Genomic DNA, 13,171 nt, shown 5'->3' with positions numbered 1-13,171 from the left:
GATAGCATCAACTTCTACGATCTGTTGCTTATCTTCTTTGGCTAATCCAGGAATGTTCTCGAGGCTACTCTGGATGGCTCTACCTTCTCTAACTTTGGCCAGTAGTTCCTATTTCTTTTGTTTAATGGCATCAGATATTTGAGCCAGGATGGACTTATGATGATCAATGGTAGCCTTCACATTTTCTAGCTCCCTCTCGAGTTCTACACGCTTGACTTCCAGTTGAGACAACTCTGGGTTGATGCCGAGGGAGGAGTTCTTCAAATAATCAATCAGCTATGTCAGCTCTTTGGCCTCTTGCCTGTTGGAATTTCCCTTGGCCAATAAAGTTTCACGGTCGAACAGATTCCTCTAAGACTTTTTCACCTTCAGGGCCTGATCTTCAAAAATGGATAAAGGTGACAAAACTCTAGAGAGAACTGGGGATGGATTACCCTTAATAGCCAAGAAGACTCTCCGCATTGAATCGGTGTCTTAGACCAAATCGGCTATATTCTTCTCAAACATTGACAATATGTCTCTTAGCTATTTTCTGGTCTCTTCTGACAGAGCTTCCTTAGAGGAGGCAGCTAACGAGCTGATTTCATCTTCATCAAGATACTCCTCAAGATTGAAAGAGTAGCTTAGGGCTAGAAGGTTGAGTGCCTGTATAAAAGAAAATCTTGGTTAGGAGGTTTGAATCAATTTATAGCAGAATAGATGGTGAAAAGGACTACCGTACCTTCTCTGTAGTAGCCTCTATCTAAAGAGGAGGAGCAGCCGATGATGCACCAGTAACATCTGGTTGAATCGAATCTGAGCTTTCAGCATTGGTATCTGCAATATCAAGGAAAATTTTTAGTTCATGATTATTGTAGAAGGATAAAAGTAACTTCCTTACCATCAGTTGTATGCCAAACCAGAAAATCAACAATCTGGGTGTCGACGGCAACAGAATCACCCTCAACGCCAATAGGATCATTAAGTGGACCGTCAGGCTCCTGCTCTCGCACAGGTGTTTCTTCAAAAAGTATCTGGCATGGTAAGAAGTCAGATGAAGGACTGAGTAAATCAAGAAGTTAAAGAAAATACTCCGACGAGCATCAAGGATAAAACTCACATTTTCTGTTGTCATGGAAGCATCAGTTATTTCAACCGAAATTGGCTCCTCTTGAGGATCAGCCGATGAAGGTTCAATCGATGCTGAACCAAACGCCAGAGATAGCAGCTCCACACCCAGAGCAGATTGGGACGCAATGCTTGATAACTGTGAAGGAACGGGATTAGAAGTTAAGTATCGGTTCAAGAAGAATATGAATTGTTTACCTGAGCAGCTGATGGTCTCGTCCTACGGAGTCTCTTTCCAGTAATGGCTTTCTGGGTCATCCCTTGGACCGCCTTGCGTTTTGAAGATTGATAAGTCACAATTGTGGGGGTAGCATGAGTTTTCATCAATTTCTTCAATGAAGGTGCGACCGATCCTATTCTTGAGACTGGGCATGGTGGCTGTTAATCTATAGGGTGCCCCTTCCTATCCAAGCCTAGAGGATTGAATTCGGCGTCCTAAAAAGATCAGCTAGGACAGTTAGCGAGAACATTCATTGAATAGTTTCCTGAGAAAGAGATGATAAGTTACCTCTCTGTCAGAAGCAAATTTCCCATCCAGAGCTATGCACAAAGGGTGGACCAATCCACAGAAAAGATGGGAGTGCCATTCTTGCCACCAGGAGTCAAAGAGAATGGAAGAGAGGCTGACTCTAGTCCAGTCGTGCACGCAAAGGGAAGGGAGATCTGATCCCAACTAAAAAACTCTGGAGGCTTCCATCACCTCATTAATATCCTCTCTTGGCTTCAGTGTGTCTTTGAAGAACAATTGAGGGGGGAGTTGACCAAAACCAAACTGGTGGGATATGAAGGATGGATTGTAGAACTAATAAGTTGGAAGGTTTCCTAGAAGGAAGGATCCTGTGGCTATTTTACCACGACCATGATGGAATTCGGCTGGAAGAATGCAGGGCTTGATGAAGGAGTTAACGATTGTAGCCACCGTCTCATCTGAATAGCCCGATTCAAATCAAAATTTGAATGGAAAGATCAGCTCATTGTTCTCATCTTCATCGTATGGTAGCCAAGTCAGGATGTCTGCATCAAACCCTCTATAAAACTTTTTGAAGAGATGGCCAATGTCGATATCAATTGATATGGACGATGCAGCCTCACCATAGCTCATGCACTGACGAGTTCTTCCTTCCTCGCCCCTATATTCCTCATCAAAGTTGGAAGAAGGGAAACTCAGGCTTCTGAGATCAGGCCTTACAATCTTATGCATGTATAGGTTGAGCCATAGCTGTATCAACCACCAAGGGCCACTAATGGTGTGCACTGATTCATTCTTCAGTAACTAGGTAGCTACCTGGTACAGCAGATGATAAGCAGCCCCTAGCAGATACTTTCCAAGAGGGATATCCTTGCCTACTGCTAGATGCTCTACCATGAGCTTATGATTGTAAGTCAGACCACAAGATGACCCATAGAAGATGAATCTCTCCAACCACATATTCAGAAAGGCCATGTATTCCCTCTCACTGACAGTCGATTCATCTCCAATATGGTTCAGAATATAACTTGCCCATCCTGTGCAGTCTGATATTTTGGTTAATTTCTTGGAGCCAGCACTCAAGTATTCATAAGGCTGCATTGATCAGTTATTCTATGGCCGATCAACATGTAAACATCGGCCAGGGTAACGGTCATCGGGCCATGACCAAAGACGAAAGCGTTCAGGGCATTGGACCAGAAGTAAGATGTGGAAATCAAGAATGAATCATTCCTCTCCATCCTGAACAATGAGAGTGTCAAACATTGATTCAAATCATACACCTCCCAATTTCCGCCCTTTTCTCGGATTCCCTACGAAACCAATTTCTCCACCCCTTGGGCATTTTAGGCTAGTTTCTGAAGGGGGGTTTGATATTCTAGGAGGACGAATCCACTATAGACTGTTTAAAGGGGATTTGGTTGGTTTCTTGATAGATGAAATTAGATGTATCAGGGTCACCCATAGGCCCAAGAAAATAGACATTGGAAGCAACAACTGATGGAATCAAGATTTCGTTCCTCATTTCCTAGAAATCGGATGAAATAAATTTAAGGAGAAAAGAAATACAAGGTAGCGGCCGGTACTTAGATAATTGGAAACTTGGAAGGAATACCTAAGGGACATGGTCACTGGTTGCCATTAAAGTCAAAGTAGATTTGAGTCTGACGAAGAATGCTTGAATAATGGCTTGATAGAACAGAGGATTTGCCAGGGTTTGAGGCCTTGGCGATGACGGCGTCGGATATTAAGATTTGCTCAAGGAAAAGGGGGAAAGCAAACAGGCCGAGTGAGTTGGAAGAGGTACTTTTGGGATATTATATAAAACTCGGGCCAGGAAGTCAGGAATCATGCGTATATCTTGAAATAGAACGGCTGTGGCGTGGTAAACGGATAAATAGGAATTTTGGAATAAAATCACTTTTTCCCAAAATTGGGGGGCATGTGTTTACACCAAAATTTGGGAGAAGAACACGAGAATTGGAAGGCTTCCAAGATCGTACCAATCAAGGAATCAATTGCATAAGGATCGATATCAGCTGATTCAGATACGACTCTGGAATCGGCTCTCTTTGAATGATGTCAGTAGATCACGATGATGAGCTACGGTTGGCGCCAGGAAACTACATATTGGACTCTACAAAAAGGGAAAGATTAGGGTCCAAGTCATCTTAAGATAGGAATATTTTCTTCTATGCCAAAGATTGTAATGAGTCATGCTCGAGTAGAATTCATGTTTAGGCTCCGGGTATAAATATTGGACCCCGGCTATTGTAAGAGACAACAATCAATCAAATATAAGTTACTTTTTTTGGCTCTAGCCACCCCTTAGGAGTAGGAGTAGAGTAGATCTCAACGAGTTCTTCAGCGAGCAGGGCTGCATTAGTCCTGCTGACCTCCGGTTTGTCTGTAAGTACCGTCATGGCTTATACTTCTATTCGTACAGCTGCATCGATCTGGTCGACCTCCACTATGACTCTAGTATAAGCTAGTTATCGACTCTTGCCAAGTTCAAGTACGGCTGGCTGCATCAATCCGGTCGACCTCCACTGCTCGAACTAGATTAAGGTCAAGTTATCAACTCTATCTAAGGGTGGCGTCCTTCGGATAGATTCATTAAGTTACCGATATTGCTTATTGCTTTTATTATTTATTTAATTACAGCAGTATCACTTTGCCCGATTGGGATTGATCTAGATCGTCCTTATATCATGTTTAACCCATCGTTTGTTAATCTAAACTAATCTAATCTGCACCTTAAACGATGAGTTATGTTTTATCAGCTGTTTTATGTCAATCTTGATCGTGCATAGCATGCGGTTAAGGCATGTCAGGTCTTGAATAGATCTATCGGCTAACGAAAATTGTTACATGGCCCGTTATCACGGCATGTGTGATTCTGCCTCACACCCCACTGTTAGCACCGTGGAGCGGAGACCGTTATTTGGTAGATCTGTTCCTAATAGGGCATGACTTTAATTGTGCGTTATGCCTGAATCGGCTATTTTAGCCGATATCGAGTGCTTTCACATATACAGTTCACGCCATGAGACCATTGAAGTAAGGGTAGGTTGAAAGATATGTTAGCCCCATGATCTTATTATTGTATTACAGCCTGCAAGATTCTGCCACATGCCCCACTGATATTAGTAGTAAGTTAGGGTCATCGAATGTATTGTTGTTTCTATGGCCTGCATGATTCTGCCTCATGCCCCACTGGTCATAGCGATAGGTGAGATCTAATATGTTCATTAGATTTATCTCTATTAAATGGTTAAATGATGATGAGCTATTTCTTTCGAACTTTTTATATAAAAAGGAATTCGGTTACTTGCAGTCATCGGCTTAGCATAAACTGATTAGTGTTGACATCCTATTGCCATTGACTAATATCTGTCTAAATAACGATATTCATCCTGAATGATAACCAATTTTTCTTCCATAATTCCATGAGCTTTAACTGATTTATTCTTATGAGCATGCTGGAATCGGCTATTTAGTCGATCTCCTTCCACATCGGCTCTCAGAGCCACACATTCGGACTTGTCTGGCAACACCAGCATGTTCCGCTTTAAATTACTGATTAGCTTTCTCTCCTTGCCAATTGCAGCATCAAATTGACTGGCACGTCTTGGGAGGAGTACGTGGGATCGACCATCCCTACGTTGAAGCCAGGTGGATCTACAGCTCCATTGAGCAGACCCTTTCGGCTTGCTCGTATGCCTTGGCATGATTGAGACGTTTTTTGTCGACAGTAGGTTTCTTGCAGTCCGACCAGTTTTACTCAGCGTTTGTTTCCGTGACCCTCGCTTCTAGGTCTTAACATGAGAAACAATCGGGCATAGAGAATGTCTACCGGATAGATATGCTTTTATCAGCCCTCGAGTGAGGCCTAACCCCCTGCCATTACTGGGGTTGGGTGTCACTAAAGATTGAGGAGTTGATAGCGAAACTGATAAGAGAAAGCGAGCATAAGTTAAGGGTAAAAGCGATGTAGCTATTCGATGTTCCAGGCGTTGATGAAGACTTCGCCGCCGATGATCCTGAGCTCGTAGGTGCCTAGTCAGAGCACTTCTGCAATGACATATGGTCCATCCCATGGTGGAGAGAGCTTGTGGTGGTTCTTGTTGCTTTAGATGAGGCGGAGCACTAGGTCCCCGACGTTGAAGGCCCGATCCCATACTTGACGGCTGTGGTACCAGCGCAACACTTGCTAGTACTTGGCCGAGCAGAGGAGGGCAATGTTGCGCGCTTCATCTAGCTAGTCCATGGCATCCTCGAGGAATGTCATGGCTCCCTGTTCACCGTACGCCCTAACCCTCGGTGCTCCATAATCGAGGTCGGTCGAGAGGATAGCCTCGGAACCGTAGACCATGAAGAATGACGTGTAGCCAGTGGCCTGGCTGGGGGTCGTCCTTAGGCTCCAAAGCACCATGGGAAGCTCTATGACCCATCATCTGCCAAACTTGTTCAACTGGTGGAAGATCTAGGTTTGAGGCCTTATAGGACCATGCCATTCGCGCGCTCGACCTACCCGTTCGTGCGGGGGTGCACCATGATAGCCCAATCGATGTGGATGTGGTATTCATCGCAGAATATGAGGAACTTTTTTCTAGTGAACTATGTGCTGTTGTCCATGATAATAGAGTTCAGGACTTCAAAGCGATGGATGATGTCAAGGAAGAACAACACGGCTTGTTCGGACTTGATTGAAGAGATCGATCGAGTCTCTATCCAGTTTGTAAACTTGTCTATGGCGACAAGCAAGTGAGTATAGCCCCCGGGTGCCCTCTTGAGAGGTCCAACCAGATCGAGCCCCTAGACCACGAGTGGCCACATGATGGGGATCATTTAGAGTGCATGGGCCGACAGGTGGGTCTACCGAGCATAGTATTGACACCATTCATAGGTGTGCACAATCTGTTCAGCGTCGGCTATTGCGGCCAGCTAGTAGAAGCCTTGTTAGAATGTGTTCCTGACTAGGGTCCTTGGCGTGGCATGGTGCCCGCAGACCCTACCGTGGATATCACTCAGCAACTGCTTCCCTCGTTCAATGGGGATGCAGCGTTGTAGGATCCCAGTGTGGCTTCGCCTATAGAGCTCACCCTCAATGGGGACAAAGGACTTGGCATGATGTGTGAGCCACCGAGCCTCCATTTTGTCCATCAACAGCGCCTCACGGAGGAGGTAGTCGAGGTAAGGCGTCTACCAGTTGGCCAGAGGGTTGGGCTATGTCGCTGGATCCTCGTCAAGCTCCATGACTTCAGGGTCAGATGGAGTCGCCAGCTAGTTAGCCCCTGAGCCTAGGGCAGGCGGCACATCACCGGTCTATTCTAGCTATTCATAGCAGACCAATGGCTTGTACTGATCATTGGCGAAGACGCCTATTGGCACCGATTCTCTACCGGTGCTGTTTTTGCCAACGCATCGGTCGCCTTGTTAAGACACCTCGGGATGTAATTGAGCTCTAGACCATCGAACTTGTCCTCCAGCTAGTGGACTTGTAGGCAATATGCATCCATCTTGGCATTGTGGTAGCTTGATTCCTTCATGACTTGGTCTATGACCAGCTAGGAGTCGCCCCTGATGTCGAGCCATCGGATACCCAACTCGATGGCGATGTGTAGGCCGTTGATGAGCATCTCATACTCGGCCACATTATTGGAGGAGGGGAAATGGATGCGAACTATGTACCTCTTGCGTACCCCAAGGGGTGAAATGAAGACTAGCCCCGTGCCGGCGCCTTTCTTCATCAATGATCCATCAAAGTACATCATCTAGTACTCTTGGTCGACGATTGTTGGTGGCATTTGGACCTCAGTCCACTCTACAACGAAATTAGCCAGCTCTTGGGACTTGATGGCCATCCGAGGGGTATATGAAATGCCTTGACCCATCAGCTCAAGTGCCCACTTCATGATTCTTCCTATGGCATCCTGGTTTTGGATGACCTCGCTAAGAGGGAAGGACATTATGACTGTCATTGGATGTGACTCAAAGTAGTGACGCAACTTCCTCTTGGAGATAAGGACGACGTACAGGAATTTCTAGATTTGGGGGTAGCGAGTCTTAGAATCATACAAGACTTCGCTAATGAAGTACATGGGATGCTGCACTTTGAGGGTGTGTCCCTCTTCTTCTCGCTCTACCACCAGAGCGGCACTGACCACTTGTGTGGTGGCCACTATGTAGAGCAGAAGTGGTTCTCCATCGGTCAGAGGGACTAGGATTGGGGCCTTCGTCAGGAGCTGCTTGACCATGTCAAGTGCCTCCTAGGCCTCGGGCATCCATTCAAAATGGCCAGCCTTCTTCAGAAGCCGATAGAGGGGGAGACCTCGTTCGCCGAGGCATGAGATAAAGCGGCTGAGCGTGGCGACGCACCCCATAACTCAATGTACCCCTTTTATGTTTTGAATTGGGTCCATCCTCATGATGGCCGAGATCTTCTCTAGGTTGGCTTCGATGCCATGCTCAGAGATGATAAAGCCCAGCAGCACACCCCTTGGGACCCTAAAAATGCACTTCTCGGGGTTGAGCTTAATGACGTTTGCTTAGAGTTTCACGAAGGTCTGCTCTAGGCCAGCTATGACCTGGTCAGTCCATTTGGACTTGACCATGATGTCATCCACATAGGCCTCAATGGTCTGCCTGATGAGATCTCTGAAACACTTGAGCATGTAGCGTTGGTATGTACCCCCATGTTCTTTAGGCCGAATGGCATTGTGACATAGCAGAATGATCCGAATGGGGTGATGAAAGATGTCATGAGCTAGTCGAACTATTTCATCGCGATTTGATGGTACCCAAAGTATGCATCAAGGAAGTAAAGGGTTTTGCACCCTGAGGTCGAGTCGACTACTTAGTCTATGCGTGGCAAAGGAAATGGATCCTTTGGCCATGCTTTGTTGAGACCCATGCAGTCAACACACATTCTTCATTTCCCACTCTTTTTTCGTACAAGAACTGGATTGGCTAACCACTCGGGGTGGTATACTTCCTTAATGAACCCGGCTGCCAAAAGCTTCGCAATCTCCTCACCGATGGCCCTGTGTTTCTCCTCATCGAAGCAATGCAGGCGCTGCTTCACCGGTTTGGAGCCTGGCCTCATCTTTAAGGCGTGCTTGGTGACTTCTCTCGGAATGCCTAGCATATCTGAAGGTCTCCACGCAAAGATGTCTCTGTTGGCACAGAGAAGGTCGACGAGCGCGCTTTCCTATTTGGAGGAAAGCATGGTGTCAATGTGCACCACTTTGCCCTTGGAGCCACTGGGGTCTATGAGGACCTCCTTGGCGCCCTCTATAGGCTCGAAAGACTCGACCGACCGCTTGGGGTCGGGCGCTTCTTCGACAACCTCCTCCCTGATGGCCACAAGCTCTTTGGAGGCGACAATTGCCGCGGCGTGCTCACAGCACTTGACCTCGCACTCATAGGCGCGCTGGAAGGAGGTGCCAATTTTGATGACCCTGCCTAGACCTGGCATCTTTAACTTCAGATTGGTATAGTTGGGGATAGCCATGAACTTCACATAGCATGGATGCCCTAGGATGGCGTGGTAGGTTCTGTGGAACTAGACCACCTCGAAGGTAAGGGTCTTTGTCCTATAATTGGTCAGATCCCCAAAGGTGATGGGCAGATCAATCTGCCCAAGTGGCATGGCCTTCTTTCCTAGCATGATACCATGGAAAGGCTCCCTGATCAACCAGATGTGCGCTCGGTTGATGCCCATGGAGTTGAGCATTTTAGTGTACATGATGTTGAGGCCGCTGCCTCCATCCATCAGCACCTTGGTGAGCCGCTTCATGCTGATGATCGGGTCAACCATGAGAGGATATCTTCCTGGCTATGGGATGCTTTCTAGGTGGTCGGCCTGATCAAAGGTTATGGCAGACTCCGACCATTGGAGGAAGGTAGGTGCGGCTGGCTCGGCTGTATAGACCTTGCGGCGCGCAAGCTTCTGGTGGCATTTGGAGTCATAGGCTTCTGACCCTCCGAAGATCATGAGGCAACCATCTAGCATCGAAAATCCACCGTCCTTCCCCTCGGTGTCATCCGCATACAACACAACGACGGCGTTGCTCCGCATACAACACAACGAGGCGGCGTTTCTCCGCATACAACACAACAAGGCGGCGTTGCTCCGCATACAACACAACGAAGCGGCGTTGCTCCGCATACAACACAACGACGGCGTTGCTTCGCATACAACACAACGAGGCATTCCTCTGCATATATCACATACAAACACATATCGACGTATGTAGGGGTCGGCGGTGATGGGTGTCCGGAGGCGGTGAGGGACGTGGCCAACGGCCGAGGCTCCTCCTCCTCCCTTCTCCTTCCTCCTCCCTTCTCCTTCTTCCTTCTCCCTTCTCCTTCTCCTCCCTTCTCCTTCTTCCTTCTCCCATCTCTCCTCCACCTCCCTTCTCTCCTCTACTGCCCTGCTCCTCCTCTCCTCCAATCCGGCGGTTTAGGGGGCAGGGCACTAGTCCGGCGGCGGGGATGGCCACGGCGGAGCGGGGTCGGGCCGGGGCCGGCCGTGGCGGAGTGGGGCCAGGCCGGCCGTGGCAGAGCGGGGCCGGCCGCGGCAGAGCGGGGCTGGGGCGGGGACGGCCGCGGCGGAGCGGGGACGGGCCAGGGTGGTCGGGGGGCGGCGCGTCGGCGAGCGTGTGACGTCAAGGCGGTGGGGCGCCGGTGTGCGTGCGGGCGCTCACGAGGTGCGGCATCGGCGGCGGATTGGACGAGCGGCGGCGGTCTGTTAGGGCTTGGCTCGGCAGTGGAGAGGAGGAAGAAGAGGGGCCAGGGCAGGCGCAGAGGCTATATAAGGGAGAGGATCTTTAGTCCCGGGCGCCACCACCAGCCGGGACTAAAGGCCCTTTAGTCCCGGGCCCTGTTAACGCCCGGGACTAAAGGTCAGACCTTTAGTCCCGGCTGGTGGTGGCGCCCGGGACTAAAGGTACTTTAGTCCCAGCTGGTGGTGGCGCCCGGGACTAAAGGTTTTTGGCGGGCAGCCGAACTCCAGTTTCGCTGCCCGCCAATTCATTAGGATTTTAATATATTTCTTTTTACACAAATGATAAAAGGATAGTTAATTGCACAGAAAATTAAATAAAAGACATAAAAATATTTTAAAAAAATATAGATTCTATTTTGCTTTATTGCACACAGGAAAATTATGTGACCTAAAGTTTTAATTTTTTTAACAAGTTTTAAAACACAATATAGTGTTTAAATTACTATTTCGATAATGCAAAAATATAATGTTTAATTAAATTCAAAAAAACTCTTGTGTTTCGACTGGAAATTTGTTTTCACATCATTTGAACGTGATATAATCCCACCATCAAACATAAATTTGTTTTCACATCATTTCAACATGACATAATCCCAACATCAAACATAAATTTGTTTTCACATCATTTCAACGTGACATAATTCAACATCAAACATAAATTCACAATTATTACATAATATCTCTAATACACACTATTGAACATCAATATATATATCAAGCGGTCACAGTAATGAACTTCTTCTAGACGTATGTCCCTTGGTTATGATCGTGCCGTAACCATGGAGTGTCCTCATCGTTTAATTGGATGCTAGGGTCTTTGTTCACTGTGAAGGGTGAAATTTGGTCATCCTTTTCATAATCTTCTGACATGTCTGACTTGTCTTTGATTCCGACGATGTTTCTTTTTCCTGAAAGAACTATGTGGCGCTTTGGCTCATCATTGATTGGGTGGTTGTCGTTTTTCCCTCTCTTCGGTTTTGTAGACATGTCCTTGACATAGAACACCTGAGTCACATCCTTGGCAAGGACAAACGGTTCGCCTTTGTACCCAATATTGTTGAGGTCCACTGTTGTCATTCCATACTGGTTGTCGACTGCTACGCCACCTCCAGTCGTCTTTACCCACTAGCACTTGAACAAAGGTACCTTAAATTGAGATGCATAGTCTAGTTCCCATATCTCCTCTATGCGGCCATAGTATGTTTGCTTGTTCCCACTAGGGTCGGTGGCATCTATGCGGACACCACTATTCTGGTTGGTGCTCCTTTTATCTTGTGCTACTATGTAAAATATATTCCCATTTATGTTGTACCCTTTGTATGTGAGGATATGCCACGATGGCTGCCTAGCCAACAAATACAGCTCCTCATCAATACTCTCATCACCCTGACATTCTTTTCACAACCAGTCGCTGAAAGTTTCCATGTGTTGACACGTAATCCATGCTTCAGACTTCCCTGAGAACTCAGATCGGAGGAGGTTCTTGTGTGTCTCGATATACGGATCTACCAAGGAGGAGTTCTGTAGAACTGTGTAGTGTGCTTTATTGAAATAATCATCACCCTTACCAATATATGTTTTCTTCCCTAGTGTCCCCTTTCCACTTAGTCTCCCCTCGTGTCACGATTCAGGAACACCAATCGGGTTAATATCGGGAATGAAGTCAACATAGAACTCAATGACCTTCTCTGTTCCATAGCCCTTGGCGACACTTCCTTCTGGCCGAGCATGGTTGTAAACATATTTCTTCAGGATTCCCATAAACCTCTCAAAGGGGAACATGTTGTGTAGGAACACAGGACCAAGAATAGTAATCTCCTTGACCAGATAAACTAGGAGGTGTGTCATGATATCAAAGAAGGAAGGAGGGAACACCGACTCAAAGCTGACAAGACATTGAACCACATCATTCTATAGTTTCGCTAGATCCGTTGGATCGATTGCCTTCTGAGAAATTGCATTGAGGAATGCACATAGCTTCACGATGGCTAGACGTACATTTGGTGGTAGAATTCCTCTTAATGCAACTGGAAGCAATTGAGTCATGAGCACGTGGCAGTCATGGGACTTTAAGTGTCCAAATTTCTTCTCTGGCACATTTATTATACCCTTTATATTCGAGGAGAATCCAGACGGTACCTTAATGCTATCTAGGCATTCAAACAAGCTGTCCTTCTCTTCTTTGCTAAGAGTGTAGCTGGCAGGACTTAAGTACTGGCGTCCATCATCTGTCTTCTCTGGATGCAGGTTGTCTCGTTCTTTCAAACACTGTAGGTCCTGTCGTGCTTCAATTGTGTCCTTAGGCTTCCCATACACGCCCATGAAGTCTAGCAGGTTCACACAAAGATTCTTCGTCAGGTGCATCACGTCAATCGCGCTGCGGACCTCTAGGACTTGCCAATAGGGTAGCTCCCAAAATATGGACTTCTTCTTCCACATGGGTGCGTGACCGTTGGCGTCCTTCGAAACAGGTTGGCTGCCAGGTCCCTTTCCAAATATTACTTTCACATCATTGACCATATCGAGGACGTCCTCACCAGTTCGGTTGCGAGGCTTGGTCTGGTGGTCTGCCTTACCTTTAAAATGCTTGCCTTTCTTTCTTACGGGGTGATTTGCAGGAAGAAATCGTCGATGCCCAAGGTACACGACCTTGCAACACTTTTTCAAGAATATACCTTTCATGTCACCGAAACAGTGCATGCATGCATTATATCCCTTGTTTGATTGTCCTGAAAGATTACTTAGAGCTGGCCAATCATTGATTGTTACGAACAACAATGCTCGCAGGTCAAAGTGCTCCTGCT

General features: G+C 46.9%; 1 protein-coding gene across 1 annotated transcript; it reads right to left on the bottom strand.

Annotated features, from left to right (window-relative positions):
• Window positions 1–8,789: 8,789 nt before the first annotated feature.
• On the bottom strand, window positions 8,790–9,092 carry LOC136524286 (uncharacterized). Its single transcript, XM_066517713.1, has one exon. The coding sequence runs from the start codon at window positions 9,090–9,092 to the stop codon at window positions 8,790–8,792; it is 303 nt and encodes a 100-aa protein (XP_066373810.1).
• Window positions 9,093–13,171: the final 4,079 nt, after the last annotated feature.

This window comes from Miscanthus floridulus, chromosome 18 (assembly GCF_019320115.1).
Source record: "Miscanthus floridulus cultivar M001 chromosome 18, ASM1932011v1, whole genome shotgun sequence".
In the NCBI taxonomy this organism is placed as follows: Eukaryota; Viridiplantae; Streptophyta; class Magnoliopsida; order Poales; family Poaceae; genus Miscanthus; species Miscanthus floridulus.
The sequence above is the reverse complement of the archived record's forward strand: the minus strand, read 5'-3'. Positions and strand labels throughout refer to the sequence as shown.